The sequence below is a fragment of the Scardinius erythrophthalmus genome (assembly GCF_964197995.2).
Source record: "Scardinius erythrophthalmus genome assembly, chromosome: 22".
Taxonomy (NCBI): Eukaryota; Metazoa; Chordata; class Actinopteri; order Cypriniformes; family Leuciscidae; genus Scardinius; species Scardinius erythrophthalmus.
Window position 1 is genome coordinate 15,458,470 of NC_138242.1, and position 18,286 is coordinate 15,476,755.

Here is an 18,286-nt window from a genome sequence, read left to right on the forward strand (position 1 = left end):
AAAGTGCACGCACACCAGGGCATCTCTTCCTGCCATCTACTACTGTGTTGCTAGGGAAACTCTTCTGCACTCCTTCTGCAAAACAATGAAACTAGCAGGTCAGGTTTCAGAATTCATTGAGAGGTGAAGATCTAAACAGGCTTTGTGTAGTCATGTGTTGTGTGCTTTTTGTCTCTCAGCCAAAATAGAGGCATGACATCAGGATATTTTTAATTTCAGCCTCTGTGAGATGGGAATACTGTACTGTACTCTCTGAAAACAAACATCTGTCACTTATTTAATTGCCCAATTTCCAGTCGGGATCATAATCGGATAAATGTTTGCTTCAATCAAGCTGTTGTTGAGTAAATTACATGTCCTTGCTTAGTTCAAACCAGATTATCATTATCAATGGGTTTAAATATAGATTTTTTTCGATTAGTCTTCATTTTGAGTGATCCGGATATCAATTCTTAAAAAATAAATTCTGATGGATCATTTACTAAATTTGTCAGAGCAATTATTGAATCGACAAGTTACTTTCAGTGATGGAATATTTTGATAAAATACATTTAATAGACAAATGTTTTTATTTTTACAAAACTTCTATTCAGAAGTTTGGGGTCGGCAAGATTTTATGTTTTTGAAAAAAGTCAGATATGCTCACCAAGGCTGCATTTATTTGATCACAAATAAAGTTAAAACAGTAATACGTGAAATATGTTTTGCAATTTAAAAATAACTTAAAATAATTTATTTGCATTATGGTGATTTGGTACCCAAGAAACCATTCTTATTATTATCAATGTTGAAAACAGTTGTGCTACTTAATATTTTTGTGGAAACTGATACACATGATGATAGAATATAATTTCTTTAAAAAAATTAAATAAAATCTTACTGACCCTGAAATCTTGGACAGTTGTGTGAATAGCTATTGCACTGCATAGTCTTTTTTCATATTTTATAATCTTACCGAGTTAGAAGGCGCCCTGTATAATTTAAAGCATTGGCTGAGAGAATATTTATTCATATGCAAGCAAAATAAACATTATAATTGAAGTATGACATATCCGAATTGAATCGAATTGAGAGCTTGTGAGTCAGAATCCAATCGAATCAGGAATCCAGTAGCAATAGCAGGCAATATGGGCAAATTGTGGCTTATTGTTAGAGGAAGAAGAACAGACTTTGAGCTTTCAGAGTAGAGTGAGGGGTTAAATGTTCTTGTCATTGCCGGAATAACACAATTTATGAGATCCTCCCATGGCACACTGTTCACTGACTGATATCAGCTTTTAATATCATGCATAATCTGTGCTGGAACCTCACAGTGTAGTCTTGTGAAGTGTGCGTGTGTGTGTGTGTGTGTGTGTGCGTGTGTGTGCGTGTGTGTGCGTGTGTGTGTGTGTGCGTGTGCGTGTGCGTGTGCGTGTGCGTGTGCGTGCGCGTGCGCGTGTGCGTGTGTGTGTGTGTGTGTTGGATAAAACCAAAATTCTAATTAGGGACCGTTGATGCATCATGACCAACGATGAAGGAATAAAAGTCTCCAACAATGCATCATGACCAATTAGTTGACTTGTTCATTATCTTTTGAGGCAAAAAATAGTGAAATAGTTTGGCCAAAAACATACTTACTCTATGACACAAAGGGTTCTATTGTTTCTTGCGAATGTTGGTACTATTAAACAGGATGCATTGTTTTTGATGTAGCTAGCTAGCTATAAACATGTTGCAAGCATGACTAACTTACAAACTATAGCTGTGCAGTTTAATGTTTGATATAGAGTCCCTTGTGTCAGTGCTGAGAATGCTGTAGCATAGCAATATGAAATATAAATGAAACTGAGCTTTGCATCTAGTAGCATGCGTTTCACATACTTGTGTGAATAACATCTTGTGCCTCAAACTGTTTTTCTACATCTGCTGCAAGGAAATTGCCCTGAATAAATCAATAATTTTGTTTGCTTGATGCATTGTTCCACAGTTAAGTGGCTGAAAGCAATGCTATGGGGTCAGTATGGCAGAATTCTGGGAAGAATTCTTATTACAGCAAAAACAGAGTTTAAGCATTTATAAGTGGATTATTTATTACATTTTATTTATAGTTTCTAGTATAACTTTCCTGTTAGGTCACATCACAGGTGTACATCTTCAGTGATTCCATTTCTTACCTGTTTTTCCATAGGCTTTGGATCAGGACAGAAACTCATTGCAGAAGGTTAAGAAGTCAGTCAAAGCCATTTATAACTCCGGCCAAGGTATGTACACAACCACGCACACACACAAATTCTGATTTTGTTAATGATTTAATACAAATAAACACACTTATTGAAATCATAGTGACTTATGTTTTACAGGCAGTATCATGGATATGGTGGCGTGCAGTATTTTTAGTAATTGTAGATAAATCTGCCTGTAAGACTGTTAAAACAAATGGCTAGATCACAGTTAGCATGATCAACATGTTCCTGGCGGACATCACGCCAGCTAGTTTTATCCACCCCCACATACACCCCCACACTTCTCTCGCACACACATATTGAACTGATACTTGCTGCGGTCAGGTGTGTATCTATACACGCATACATATCACATATTCATATATATCGGTTATGTATTTCTCTCTCTCTCTCTCTCTCTCTCTCTCTCTCTCTCTCTCTCTCTCTCTCTCTCTCTCTCTCTCTCTAAATAATTTCAGATGTAAAAAGGAATCTGTAAATATTAAAATGCCTTTTAACTCTGGTTACAATTTATGAAAAGATATAATGCATTTAAACTACATTATGTACAAAGTACCTTTATAATGCGAAGGCTTTTAAAATAAAAAAATCTTACTGATCCAAACTTTTGCACGGTAGTGTATATTACAATGTATTAATTTAGATTGTTATAGCACAATGCGATTTTATTTGTCTGATTAATCTTGAAATACTTATGACAATGGAAAAGGCATATTTCATAGAATGACCCCCATTATGAAGAAACTTGATCTTGGTTACATAAGCAGATAAGTGGTTTCAGAGGTGCAGAATGTTATTGCAGTTTAATGAAACCAAACATTCCTTGCATAAAAATGCACTGATAAATGATATCCATTAACACCAGGGAATTGTACCTTGGAATGAAATGATTTAATGCAGTCTTTAAGGAACATGCTACCAACACCTGAGCGAGGATGTGTACTCTTCAGATGCATGACATTCATAAACAATACAACATGATTGTGTTCATTTGTGTGTATTGTGTGCTCTTTTGTCAGATCACATTCAAAATGAGGAGATGTACGCCCAAGCGTTGGATAAGTTTGGCAGTAACTTCATCAGTCGGGATAATCCAGATCTGGGCACAGCCTTTGTTAAGTTCTCTACTCTGACTAAAGAGCTTTCCACCCTCCTCAAGAACCTGGTGAGTATTCTACGTGAACAGATCTTTAAACCACAATGAATGAACATCCAAGACTTAATGTACTTAAAAGCGGGTTTCTTTTCTATGATACTAGATCATAGAAATAAAAAGAAAAGATTGTTTTGGTTTATGTTGAAGCCCAATGTAGGGACAGATTTAAGGCTTTACAGCATACTAGATCCTTTTAAAGTGAATCAGCCTCTGGGAAAGTGTTAAAGAGCTTAAAGTGTGTGTCCTTCTACACAGGTTGTAGAGTTCTCTGCGTTGGTGTCAGAGGCGGATGCGTTCAGAGATGTGTGAAAATTGTGTGTCTAGTGGATGTGTGTGAGTTAGAGGGGCTTTTGTAATCTATCCTGATCTCTCCTCCTGGCAGAAACGTGGAGATAGAGCCATAAATTTCGAGTGTAGGAGTTGCAGTAGCTACAGCGCGTCTCCTTTTCACCCCTCACACGCACACAAACACACACATTCCTAAATCACTGTGTGAATGCTGGCGAGCTCTGCGGAAGGGAAGTCGTATCTGTGTGAGTGGAGGCTCAGTGTTCCAGCACTGCACAGCTGCTGGAAAAATAGAAAATTCATTATTTTCATTTTCATTTAACTTTTTATCAACGCTCCGTCTTAACATACGTTTTCATTTTCAAAAAACTTAACTTGTAGGGCTGCATGATTAATCAATATAAAACTGAAATCGCGATATGGCTTAGTGCGATTATTAAATCACAAAGGCTGTGATTTAATTAAATATATGCGCTGGGTGTTTCAGAGTGAAGCGCAACACTGTGTTCTTTTACATGCGTACAGCTCATAAATCAGTGTTTTCAGTGTTAGAAAATGAATACAACCATAAAAATTAGTACTGTAATTCTACAGTTGTTGTTGTTGTTGTTGTTGTTGTTATTATTATTATTAAACTCCATATGAATACAGTAACATACTACAATATTAATATTTATTTTGTTTTATATTTTTATTTTGTATTAATAACTATTATTATTGTTATTATGATATTATTTCATAGTCATAATGATTTATAATACCATTTTTTTGTAGCCCTGCAAAAAAAAAAACACTGAAAACCTGAACCTTTTTTAAAATGGCATTTTAAATGTTTATTCAAAAAAATCATGCAGCCCTGTTTATTTACATGATTGTATGGCGATAAAATAATATTGTACAATATACAATAAATTCCCAGTCCTAATAAAAACATTTCATGTTGCATAACCCTAATGAAAAGCATATTAAACAAGCTGGTTTTCAGCTGGTCTAGCTAAAGAGATGAAACTAACCAGCTGACAAGTGCTCAAAAACCACACTTACATCCAGTAAACCAGAGCAGATCAGTCTGACCAGATTGGGAAACAAACTAAGACCAACAAACCATCTTAAGCTGGATTACTTTAATTATTTTGACAGCACCAGATGTACAATAAAATGCAAAATGTTTTTTTTAAATGTAATTTCTTTTTTTACTCACTCTCTGTGTTAAATTACAGTTTGAAAGAAAGATTTTAAATTATAATTATTTCCCACATTATACGCATAAAGCTTTTTGTAAAATTAAGCTCAAAATTTAGGCCTCAAAAAGATAGAATCTTGGCATCTATGTATCTATACAATCTCCCCACACAAAATCTCGCAATACTATGCTGTAACGATTTCTCCCCCCCACTCCCTATTAGGGTTGGGAATCAACATTCTGAAATCGAATACTTGAGGTCAGGAATCTATGGAAGCTTGTTTCCGCCACAAAATAATAATACAAAAGATAATTGCGACTTTTTATCTCACAATTGCTAGTTTACATCTCGCAATTCTGACTTTATTTCTCAGAATTGCGAGATATAAAGTCAGAATTGCGTGAAATAAAGTCGCAATTGCGTGTTTTAAAGTCAGAATTGCGAGATATAAAGTCACAGTTGCGTGTTATAAAGTCAGAATTATGAGATATAAAGTCAGAATTGCGAGATATAAAGTCGCAATTGCGTCTTATAAAGTCAGAATTCTGACTTTTTTTCTCGCAATTGCGACTTTATATCACGCAATTCTGACTTTATATCTCAGAATTCTGACTTTATATCTCAGAATTCTGACTTTATATCACGCAATTGGGAGATATAAAGTCAGAATTGCATGATATAAAGTCGCAATTGCGTGTTATATAGTCAGAATTGTGAGATATAAACTATCCTGTAAAAAAAAAAAGTCCGTCTTCTTTTTTTTCCCCTTAGAATTGGACTTTATATCTCACAATTCCGAGAAAAGATGTCAGAATTGCGAGATATAAACTCGCAATTATGTGATATAAAGTCAGAATTGCGTGATATAAAGTCAGAATTCTGAGATATAAAGTCAGAATTGCGTGATATAAAGTCGCAATTATGTGATATAAAGTCAGAATTGCGTGATATAAAGTCAGAATTCTGAGATATAAAGTCAGAATTGCGTGATATAAAGTCAGAATTCTGAGATATAAAGTCAGAATTCTGAGATATAAAGTCAGAATTCTGAGATATAAAGTCAGAATTCTGAGAAAAAAAGTCAGAATTCTGACTTTATAAGACACAATTGCGACTTTATATCTCGCAATTCTGACTTTATATCTCAGAATTCTGACTTTATATCTCAGAATTCTGACTTTATTTCACGCAATTCTGACTTTATATCTCGCAATTCTGAGAAATAAAGTCAGAATTGCGAGATGTAAACTCGCAATTGTGAGAAAAAAAGTCGCAATTATCTTTTAAAATGTTTTATTCAGTGGCGGAAACAAGCTTCCATAGGAATCTGATACTTGTTATAAAATAAAATTTTTGCTCCTCTTATCGATTCCTTTGTGAGCATATCAATGTGACTTTAAACCATTCAACTGTGAGAAGACGTGTGTGCTGTTTTCAGAGCTGCAGGCGTGTGTAACTATATTGGGCAACTCTTAAAATGACAGCAGCTGCGGTCTCTATAATAACACTTATCAAACAACAAAAGACAAAGAGAAAATTCACTTGTTCTTGACTGAATAACTTTCGTAACTATATTTGCAATGTATATTTTATCTATAAAGTGCAGCATTATTTTACATTTGATTACAGTTTCTGTACCTGAATAACTGAAAATCTTAAAACAGTACTGTTTATTTCATTCGTATCTTTGTTCAGTTGGATTTATTTGTTGCGATTGCACATTTTTTATTTGTTCATTTTTAACTACTGAGTGTTTACTTGCCTTTAGTAATGCTTGAAAATTATATATTAGTTAGGCTAGTTGTTTTTCTTTGGTGTTTTTAAACCACAGGCAAACGTTCCTTGTGTGTGTTATTTGTTGATTTTTGTTCATGATATTCACTACATGTGAATATCTAAGTGTTTTTTTTTTCTTATTCGAATCGAAGTAAGAAATCAATAAGAATCGGAATCGAAATCGTTAAAATTCAAACGATGCCGAACCCTATGCCCTATCGCCCACCTTGCTTTATAAGAAGTCTTCATCAGCATCCACCGTCAAAATAACTCATATCTGTTGACCATTAAACAACCAATGAAATCATAAAACATTAAGATATAATACTGCAAAATGTCCTGTATTAAAAACTTTCCAAACCTCGGATAAAAGAGGCATCTTATACCCAGCCACCACAGTTTAAATCTTAGATTTTGATAACTTTTGTACGGAATGTGTTGATGATTTTCCACCAGTCCAGTGTACTAACGTACGGTTTCCTGTGTGTGTATTTTCGTTCTTGCTGTCATCCTCTCCTGACAACAGCATTAACATTTCCCTGATTCATTTCCTTTGGTTCCTGTGTCATCAGTGTATCCTCTCCGTTTCCACAACACCCTCCTGAGGACCATAGCCTCACTGGAACGCTGATGGACCAATACACACACAGCAGGCTATCAGCATTCACATTGTGCTGTGTGGCAAATTGTTTTTTTCCTGCAACTGAGGCTTGAAATACACGTTCAAACCTAAAATAGTTCAGCTGTCAATAACTTATCTGTATGAAACAGAGTTAAACTGCAGAATTCATTCTTTTGGTCTTCTGCTATCTCTTCTCTCTCTCAAAAGAGACACTTTGTTGTCTGGCTTTTAGACTGCTTTGGCACTAAGCTGAGGTATTTATCACTCTGAAACAAGAGCATCCATTAAGAGAGAATGAAGAATAGCGAGGCTGAGAGGAAGTGAACAGAAGTACTACGTTGTGGTTTATCTCCCGATCACAACAAACCTCATTTATGAAAGTTTCACATTTGTATGAAATGATGAAGACATTAAATGAGGACTGTTCTTGCTTTGTTTGTTAACCAGCCTTTCTGTGGGGCAGTGTATACTTTATATTGGTGTTTGTTTGCCTCTAGCATTATCAGCCAGACGAGCTATTCATCACATCAGATACTGCACACACACACACTAAATGAAAAGACTCTGTTTAAACACATTTATCTCACTATCTGCACTCTGACCTTAAACACACACATCTCAGGTGACTTTTTTACTTTGCACACTGGTCTTTTTCTTTTCCATTTTATGACTTTTTTTCTCCCACTCGTGTCAAAATATTCCAAATGGCATTTTATGTTTTATTTAATAGAAATTAAATAAATAAAATAATAAATCATCATCCAGGCATATGTCAAAAAGTGTCAATAACTTGTATACACAATGTACTCGAGCAGTTGCTTTTTTCATATTTGACATCTGATTTTGCCAATATTGAAAACAAAAGAACATTTTCCATTTCGAACAGTTTGTTATTTTCTATGCAATGTTTCAAAAGTGCTTAACAGTTATTTTATACTTTATATCAGGGTTATTCAATGAAGTTCCAAGAAGTCCGGTCTCTACATTTCCTTCCGTGCGGAGGTCCAGACAATTTTTTGGAATAGTTATACATTTAATATAATAGTTTAATTAAATCTGGGCAGCAGTTGTACTTTGTAAAGAAAATCTAAATAAAACCCCTAAACAGTCAAAATAATCATCAAAGATGTGTATATTGGGCATTCAGAGCCAAAGCAGTGGTGTCTAAGAATAAAAAATACAAAAAATTAGTTATGAATATGAATATTAAAGGGTAAGATCAGATGTTTTATCAGGCTATTATTATTTTTACATTTAGATACCTATGTATGGCACTGAAGGCCATGTGACAGAAAGATACTGTATACACAATTATTTTCCCTTTTATAACATTGTTTATTATGAAGCTGCTCACTTTAAACAGTAGATAAGGTAAAATAGTGCAACCGTTGTCATGATGTCTGGAACCGGACCGCGGTCTGCTTTTTGAGGATCCCTGCTCTATATTAGAATGTTTTACTGTTTGTTAAATGCTGTTTGTTTAAAAACAGACACAATTATGTAGATTTATAATAGTGATTGTCATTTAAGTTGTCGGCCATAATATATTTTAGTTATCCGCCTTTGATCATCTTTCTTTCTTGGTCCTCAATTTATCATTATTATCACTATCTTAAGCTCTTATAAGACAGTGTAGTACGTCAGTGGGTCTCATCTTGTTACTTGATTCCAAACTATCGGGCCTCTTGGGTCTGAAACATTAATGTTGATTAATTTAAAAGATCTGTCCCGGAGTATTGGATGACAATGCTGGTCTGCTCATCCTGATACGGTTCCATCTCTCTGTCAACAGGCTCTTTGTGTGGATGGCTGTATTTGATATGTTTTCTCTTATTTCTTCTGTGCTGTGCTTATGCTGTGCCAAGTGTCATGTATCGTATTAACACAGTCTCTGCTGTGTTTCACCGTCTCTTCCTGCAGCTCCAGAATCTGAGTCATAATGTGATCTTCACTCTGGACTCTCTGTTGAAAGGCGACCTGAAAGGCGTGAAGGGGGTGAGAAATATTTTTTTCAGACCATGTCTCATAGAACGTCAGACCTGCAGTGGCTAAATACAAATGCAGATGCATAAAAACTCTTCTCATCCTCCAACTGCACTTGGATACAAACCCAGAAACATAAATAGTATCTTGAAAGAAGATGTTGTAGACGTGTAGAAGTACCTGAGCTCTGTTCTAGTAAATAGCTTCATTGCATCACAAACTAGACTAGCCCACTGCAGTTCTAATCTAGTGAACTGAATCTGAGAGTGCTTTAAGTGTAGCTATTTTTGATGACTTGTCTCTCAGAAGATCAGACATCTGACTGCTGCACCAGTAGCCAATCAGAACCCACTAAGGGATCTGTCAGTTACCAAAAGTAACTGTAATAGTCATATCTACAATTGGTGCTTTAGATATTTATCAAAACAGTTATGTAATGAGGCTATTGTGGTCCTAATATGCTGTTTACCTTACTGCTGGAAAGATATCAACCTTCAACGTGATGCAGATTGGTTAGTGCACTACCTAGTCTTTGACATCTACTTTGTCGTGAAAATGAGGCACACTAACTACTGCACTTGGCTCATTAGTTGTTGTTTTTTTCTAAATACTTTCCTTTTTTTGTTGTCAGGACCTGAAAAAACCCTTTGACAAGGCTTGGAAGGACTACGAAACGAAGTTGTAAGTTTGCTCAACGAATGTTACAGGTAGCTAAGTCAATGGTTTTCAATCCTGGTCCTGGGGACCCACCACTGTGTATTTATCTGAAACACTAGCTGTGTCTCATTTCGAAGGTTGCATCCTAAGAAGAACACATCCTCTGTAGGATGACAAATGTGAAGCGTCCTCAACCTACAGTGCAGTAGAATTAAACAAGATGGCCTTCGTAGGACATACGTGTGGAAAGGAAACTGAATGTATAACATTGCTATGCCAGCACGTTTACAGCGTCATACTTACACGTTTACTCACAGCTCTCACAAGCTCTGAATGAGAATCATTTCTGAGGTGAATTTTAGTCGAGTTGTAAACGGAGTGAAAAGAAAATGTATTTTGTGACTGTAATTGTTTTACTTTATTTACTGTTTGAGGAGTTTTGCCGTACTTCCAACAACAGATAGGAGAAAGGAGGAAGAATGTAAGAAAGGGCAAAATGTATCAGCTTTGATGTAAATCGTAAGCTAATATTTTAGGCTATAATTATGAATCGATTTAGCTATATATAATATCTATTATTATATTAATGTTGTGTTGCCAATTACGTGCTTTTTTTCCCCATGTCAACCGTGAGGTAAAGTATTAGTGTTTGTGATGACAATACCAGTATTAATAACAACCATAAACCTTTTTTGACAATAAAAATAAAATGAAATAAAAAATGCATCACTAACAATAAAGTTGTACCCATTAACATTAGTAAACACAATAGTTAACATGAAATAACAAATTACAATAGAATATCGATCAAAATTAAATGCTGTAATATACACCACATAAGGTGAGGAAACACTTGTTATCCTGTTTACTACGCAACTTAAAACACAAAGCTTTACTCGACACAAAGCTTATTACTTTGTCTGTGGGCTGGTATCAGTAATTTAACTGCATCATCAAAAAGCATGAGCGAGATTGATGTGAAATAAACACAGTACTCTTATTGCCAACCAACTCAGATGAATTTGTGCTAAATATACTAATTTCTTTCAATCTTTCAGTACAAAAATCGAGAAGGAAAAACGTGAGCACGCCAAGCAGCACGGGATGATCCGAACAGAAATCACTGGTGCTGAGATCGCAGAGGAGATGGAGAAAGAACGGAGGCTCTTCCAACTACAGATGTGTGAGGTCTGTAGTGCACTCAACTTGTCCTTTTTTACCAGAAACATGCTATACATGCCATATCATATTTGGAATATAAACTTGTAACTTTGTTTACTATATAAATGAATATTCAGTTCATTTTGAATGGTAATAGATACAGACAGTTGTGAAAAGTCAAGCTATTCAAGAAACTCAATTTTGGACACTTAACGTACTGTATAATTTTGGTCTGGATCAATGTTACTAAAATGCAGTATATTAAATGGCAAGTGAGCATCTTTAATATTTCCAGAAGAGAATAGCAGGAAAATAATCTTCCTGTTTCTTGTTTTTAGATTATGCTGATTACATGTAGCCTATATTGGAATATTTCAGTAGTTGTGGTGCTTTTAAATATCTTTTCCAGATTAAAGGCTTACACATTACATACATATACAAGCCATGGTCAGTGATATTTTCTACTAGTGCTCCCACAACACAAAACACTTTGTACTGATAATGTAGCCTACAGATCTGTCTATAAAGCAATTTTCATCAGCATAAGACCACAGGTTTTGTTAATGATATTAACATTCATAAAACCACAGATGCAGCCAATCAGAGCTCTTAAATGGATCTTTGTCTGTTACAGGTTGCTGTATTAGTAGTCACATCACTAGCTGTTGTGATTGGTTTTCCTAATATAAATCAGGAGTTTGTAATGCTTCAATTTTAGTGAAAATGGCCTGTTTATCTTACTGTTTAATGATTCCTTTAGCATTCGACTCAGATTGTGATAGCTTGTTTTATGGATTCATTATCATCAATGCTGTTTTTGTTCATTAGGGAGAATAGCTGTGGGTTATTTAACATGCTAATGAATTGGGTTTGTCATTAAAAATTGCATCTTGAATTCATTTAATTGTGCATCAAGGGTTTGTTAGGTTGCTTTTCAAATGCTCCTGGACCAAATCACATGATACAATCTAATACTTGAATTCAGTTACCCATTTTACCTTATAATTAAGCACTAATGTAGAAGAGGCATTTGCCTATTACTGAAAATCAATGACATAATTTATGATTGTCTTGACTTTTTCGTAATTTAGCAGTCTTCTGTTTTTGGTTGTTTCCTGTTGTCCTTTCTTGGTGGTTACACATGAAAATCCAAATATGAGAGCAATGAATAATTCATAATGCAGTGAGATGACTCATTCAGATACAGGAAGCATCAAAGGAAATGGCAAACTCATGACAACTTAAGCAAACACATACAGATACATACTACGCGTGTTATACTGAATATAACAAAGATAAGCACACACTCTAACTAAATTAGGAAACTGTTCATACTGTTATATGACTCACATTGTTTATGAAACAACTGTGACTCAAAGGTTGTGCACAAATAAAATCACTTACTCTAAGATGAGCGGAATGTGTGCCATTTCATCCCAAGATATATTCAGACATGCAAAGAGGCCAAACAGGACGGATTAAGTTTCTGAGCATAGCCAAAAAATTGTTAGCTGGCAAGACTTTGCAATGTTCTGGAATATACCCCTCTGGGATAAACCGGGATTACGATGATGTTTAATTCATTTGTTTTGTGGGATTGGTTTGTCACTGTATGTTCGTGTCAGATTTAGAAGATAAGATTTTTTTCCCTTTTCAGTTGCTACTGAAATAAGAACAGTTATGCATAATCGTTCAATCAAATATTTACATCTAATTATGTGCCCCCAGAATGACGCTTGTAGATTTGGCATGTATTACAAATAAAATGTCCAATCACTTAAGCATTCAAAATCCTTGAATATCTGTTGGTTCTACTTTTGGGATACTGAACTGTGTTGTTATCAAATTATGTCTGTTTCTGCAGTACCTGATCAAAGTGAATGAAATAAAGACCAAAAAAGGGGTTGACCTTCTTCAGAACTTGATCAAGTATTACCACGCGCAGTGCAAGTAAGTGACATTTTTGCATTCAGATGTGTTTTTCCTTGACAGATATTTGCAATATCAGTATACTAAATAAGTAGTCCAAAAGTCCATACATCATACATTTAGTTTTTACAACTGTCACAATAAATGTGTATGGGACATGTGAGGAAATTGTTAACTGAAAGTGTTATTGATCCATGTAGCCTTGCAAGTGTCACTGGCCTGAAGGTCTGAAAAAAAGTGATGATCTGAAAGAAAGAACTGAAAGTGTTGCACTTTTTTCCCTCTCACTCTAAAGGTTAAGGTTATTCTGAGCTAGTGTTGTCATTGACCTATACATGCATCAGCAGAAACCTGCAAGCTTTACCTTGCACTTAAATACTTTCATGGGTCATTATTAAGACGAAGTTAATGTTTGCGATTAAGTAAATATTTGTATTGCTGTATTTTTTTTATGCTGTTTTAACAGTTTCACTGTGTTCTATGTGGTTTCTAAGAAAACTTATCAGAAGCACTAATGTCTCTAGTGGAGCACCCGTTTATCAGTAAATTAAGGGAAATGACCTTTTAATAGATAATTAAAAGTTAAGTGTTCAGATTTCTTTTCTTTTAAAAGTAACCAAATGTGTCAAACAAAAAACAATGGTCCACTTAAGACATTGACATTCTACTAACTATAAGTAACTTTGCTACTACATGCCAACTAACTCTCATTAGAGTATTAGTAGACTGTTAGTAGACTGTTAGGTTAGGGTTGGGTTAGGTATAAGGGTTAGTAGAAAAAGTTTATATGACATGCAAAGTTAGTCAGTAAAATTTCTGTTGGGGGAATCAAAATAAAATGTTAGCAGATATTAGTCAGACAGTTTACTAATACTTTAATGACTGGTAGTTGAGTAGTTGCAAAGTTACTTTTAGTTAGTAGAATATCTAAAGTGGACTGTTGAGTGTTACCTTTGTTTTTTTAACTTAATCGCAATTAAAACATTTTAACGAAGTTGTAGCGAAGGCATTATGCATACTTTGCTTAGTTCTCTACACTTCTTTATTACTTTAATAAAATACCCCAAGGTCACTTAAATGCAGAATCATGCTCAAATCTCATACATAAACATCAGATGGGTCTTGATAGCAGAACGTGTGGCCGCAGTGTCTAAACCACTGACTCATCCAATTTGACTCACACTCTTGGCTGTTTGTTAGTGTTGGCACTATATTAGTCACCTGCCAGTATTTAAAACTGGACATTTCCACCACAGTTACTCAAAAATGGCATGTTTTTGCCTATTTCAAAGCTTTGAATGTTTCAAAGTTACTTTCAGTAACTCCATCTCTTCTTGATGTTTGCAAGTTTCTGTGTTGTATAGACTGTGAAAATTGTCTATAATTTCCCCTGACTGTATTGACAGAATATGTATGGTCTTTAATGATAGCTGGTTGCAATAGAAAAAGAATGTTAATTGTTTTTTGTTTGTTTTTATCAGCTTTTTCCAAGATGGCTTGAAGACAGCAGATAAGCTGAAGCAGTACATTGAGAAATTAGCAGCTGATCTTTACAACGTATGTACCTCACCTTACTTTATCCTAAATCTATTTGATTGGGTAAAAAACATTTTAGCTTGGTTTGTTATGGATGGGATCTGGCAATACAATATCTGGGTCACATTGTGATATTTTTAAATGTGTAGTAATATAAAACTATATTGCAATCTTATACTCACTTGTTTCTCTTATTAGCTGCATTACACTTCTGTGCTGTGCACAGTTATATATATTTTTCCCTAAGATTGTTGGTCAAATAAAAATAATTGTGCATTGACTAATATTTGCCATGTTTTACCTTGCTGGACTTGGTCCAAATAAAAATTGGTTCTTGGCATGAGAATATTAAAACTGTATTATGACGTAAAATAATTCAGTACTTTACAATATCATTGTTTTTCCTGCACCCCTAATGGTGTGTGTGTACATGTGTAACAAGTTCTTTTTTGCTTTTGTGTGATTTAGATAAAACAAACACAAGATGAAGAGAAAAAGCAGCTCACTGCACTAAGGGATCTCATTAAATCCTCTCTACAGCTGGAACAAAAGGAGGTAGGTGTATGGTGTGGTGTGCCTCAGGGCTCTATCTTAGGACCAAGGCAAATTCTCAATTAATTGCCCAAATTAGTTTGTGAAAGCCAACCAAGTGATTTGTTTGGGATTAAACAGTTTCAATAGTGATGATTACATTTACATATAGTTTGCCAGAGTGTAAATACTTCATATTTAGGGTAATGTACACATATAGTTATAGTTAATTGTTCAGTGGCATGACACCATACAGAATGAAATATGATGGGTTGAATTTTGCAGTACATCTGTGAGTCTAATATATAACCCTCCCTAATGCTCGACCTGTACAGGGGAGAGTGTGAGAGGGAGTGCCCAGTGCTGTACCATGCTGGTAGCCAGTATGAAATAGGGCTTGCTGGTAACCAGTGTTGTGCCCCACTGGTTGCTCAGAGAAAAGGTGCTGACTCTATCATGTTTAATAAATGACATTTAAAATAAATGACAATTAATAGGTAGTTAGCTAATGAATAATTGTTGTTAACACATTGTCATGACAGCAAATTTGCATGTAATCACTGTAACTTCGTAGGAGTTTATATAAAGTCATAGGAGCCGCTAATTTGTAAGTTAGCATTACTGTAGTGTATTTATACGATTCAGTGGTACCGACACATGCTTTTCACACCCTCTGCTATTTCTCTCTCACCCGCTTCCTGTGTGGATTGAAGTCTAGAAGAGTAAGTGTTCAGCATGTACAGCATGACGTGTTTGTGATGGAGACCATTGTGTGCGTGCAAATTAAATAAGTGGTTGTCAGATAAAGCTGTTGTTTTTAAAAGGTTGCCTTTTACATATCTTTTACAAAAATACTGTGTATACAGAATCTGTTTGGATTGGTGTCTGCATGTAGCTATTTAAAGCACGTGTGTGTGTGCGTGTGTGTTTGTACTCGAGCAGGACTCTCAGAGCAAGCAGGGTGGCTACAGTATGCACCAGCTGCAGGGAAACAAAGAGTTTGGCTGTGAGAAGAAGGGCTATCTAATGAAGAAGAGTGATGGGTACACACACACACACCCTCAATTATATGAGCTTTTTGATCGATATGAGCTCCTGCTGTCTGCTATAAGTAGTGTTAAGAAGTACAATTGTGTTGTAGGTTGAGGAAGGTGTGGCAGAGGAGGAAGTGCTCAGTTAAAGGAGGAATTCTCACCATCTCTCATGCCACTGTGAGTATCTCAGACACATGTGATTTACTCTGTTCACTATAAACCATGTCATCCTGTAATCAGCCTATTAAACAGAGGTCTAACATTTACAGTGAAAAGACTTCATCAGCTTTCTGAACTTTTGCTAAATGTTTCCATAACAACCCAGACATCACGCTGTCCCTCTTTAACAGCCCACTGGGAAAATGAGCAACTGAGTGTTGACCACTATCTTGCTTCCTCCATATCATCCTTTTCATTCACTTCATGTCAAATGTGGTGTGCTAAGGCTTTTACTGCATTCTAAACATCAATGTCTTGGACACAGTACCAGTTACATTATCGAAATTTTGGCTACATTTCTCAGACAATAAAAGTGCATTGTCAATAGTGTAGTGTAATACATGAAGCACAGCTCACACAGAAGTTACTTTCAAACCAAGAAGCTTTCTTTTGTTGAACTAGCAAATTTGCATTACCAAAACTGTGTGGGGAACTTTTTCGCCCTTACGTGAAACTCCCTTTCGCAGAGATTCCTATTGAAATGAGTGGATTTTGCCAGCAAAATTTCACAGAGCAACGATAAATATGACCACAATTTAACTGAACAAGAAGCATTGTTTGCAACTCTTTCTCAGTCTGAGGTCATGCTCTCACCCTCCGCATCATATGTCATCAATTTTCTTCTTTTCCCACATGTTTTATTCACTCATGATGCCCTGTTTCTCACATTTCATTATCAAATCAAATCATCTATGCAGACATATGCATAACAGTCTGTCTGCACTGGACTCTGTTAGTGTAATGTAACACATATGCGTTTTTTCAACACTTTTGTTCAGTCAATAGCCAATACGCACAACTCTGTGCGATTGAGCCTGTATTAGGTTTCCTATAGTTTAATGACAAACCTTGCAAGTTACGTCCAAGGGTTTTGTAAAGATTTGTGTTTCTTTTTATTCTTTATTTTTTATCTATGCACTTAGTGTCGTGTGTTAGCGGCCCCTAAGTTAATAGCTAATGATCGTTGTGACAGAAATTAATCAATCAAAACTAACTTTAGCTGGACAATAACTTTATTCTAGAGCTGCTGTAAAGCCAAAACAATCTCTGTTACTTTAATTTCCTATTATCACTGTAAAGCTGCTTTGAAACAATCTATATTGTTGAAAGCGCTATATAAATGAAGGTGCCTTGACTTGACTTAGTATATGTGGTACGAGACGCTGCAAAACATGAGACTGCCCAAGATATCCATCTAGCACATGTGTACATAGACCAGTAATGTAAATAAATAAATAAATAAATAAAATAGTGCAGATGGTGTGCAGACACATGTGCAGCACATGTGCTCATTTATATAGCGCTTTCAACAATATAGATTGTTTCAAAGCAGCTTTACAGTGCTTCTGTTCTGAATGTACCCCGGACAGACTGACAAACTTGATTATAAAACTTCTTTGGGCTGCAGACCCCAAGTAAGCTTGTGAGTTAAAACCTTTTTGATGCTGTTTGGAAGTTATATAGCAGGAATATAAAGTAGTCAAACATGTATTTCTTCTATTGTCACTTTTTGTTTCAGTCAAACAGGCAGCCGGTCAAACTCAACCTGCTCACATGTCAGGTCAAGCCCAGCAGTGAGGACAGGAAGTGCTTCGATCTCATTTCCCGTGAGTCAAGAAGAGATTCTTGTGGGAAACCACATGAGTGATTTGGTAGCTTACGATAATGTATTTGTTTACTTTACCATACCGAATCTTGGAAGAAAATCATCAAACTCATTTTTAAATAATTGTGTAATTGTACCATTATTGTGAATTATGACTCGAAGTCTGTCTTCTGGTGTTTAATCAGTGGAAGTCACTTCATGTGGAAACGGCTCATATTTTACTTGTCATATGTTTCAGATAACCGCACGTATCACTTCCAGGCTGAAGATGAGCAGGAATTTCTGATGTAAGAATTTTTTTTTTTTGTGGGATTTTCTTTGTGAATGCAGTGATGTCTAAGAAATAGTTTATATGCCGATTATGGTATTTCCTCCTCTGCAA

General features: G+C 35.5%; 1 protein-coding gene across 11 annotated transcripts in view; it reads left to right on the plus strand.

Moving 5' to 3' along the window:
- Positions 1-18,286, plus strand: part of asap1b (ArfGAP with SH3 domain, ankyrin repeat and PH domain 1b) — a 99,779-nt gene that overhangs the window by 40,678 nt on the left and 40,815 nt on the right. For 4 of the 11 annotated variants that reach the window (XM_081352811.1, XM_081352819.1, XM_081352816.1 and 1 more), the window contains exons 4-15: positions 2,168-2,240; positions 3,242-3,387; positions 9,169-9,243; positions 9,863-9,912; positions 10,947-11,076; positions 12,914-12,999; positions 14,460-14,535; positions 14,983-15,075; positions 15,985-16,088; positions 16,187-16,256; positions 17,818-17,905; positions 18,143-18,191. In XM_081352811.1, coding sequence (XP_081208937.1) covers positions 2,168-2,240; positions 3,242-3,387; positions 9,169-9,243; positions 9,863-9,912; positions 10,947-11,076; positions 12,914-12,999; positions 14,460-14,535; positions 14,983-15,075; positions 15,985-16,088; positions 16,187-16,256; positions 17,818-17,905; positions 18,143-18,191 — 1,040 coding nt within the window. The remainder of the gene's footprint in view (positions 1-2,167; positions 2,241-3,241; positions 3,388-9,168; positions 9,244-9,862; positions 9,913-10,946; positions 11,077-12,913; positions 13,000-14,459; positions 14,536-14,982; positions 15,076-15,984; positions 16,089-16,186; positions 16,257-17,817; positions 17,906-18,142; positions 18,192-18,286) is intronic. The other 7 variants (XM_081352815.1, XM_081352818.1, XM_081352820.1 and 4 more) reach the window with 2 other exon arrangements.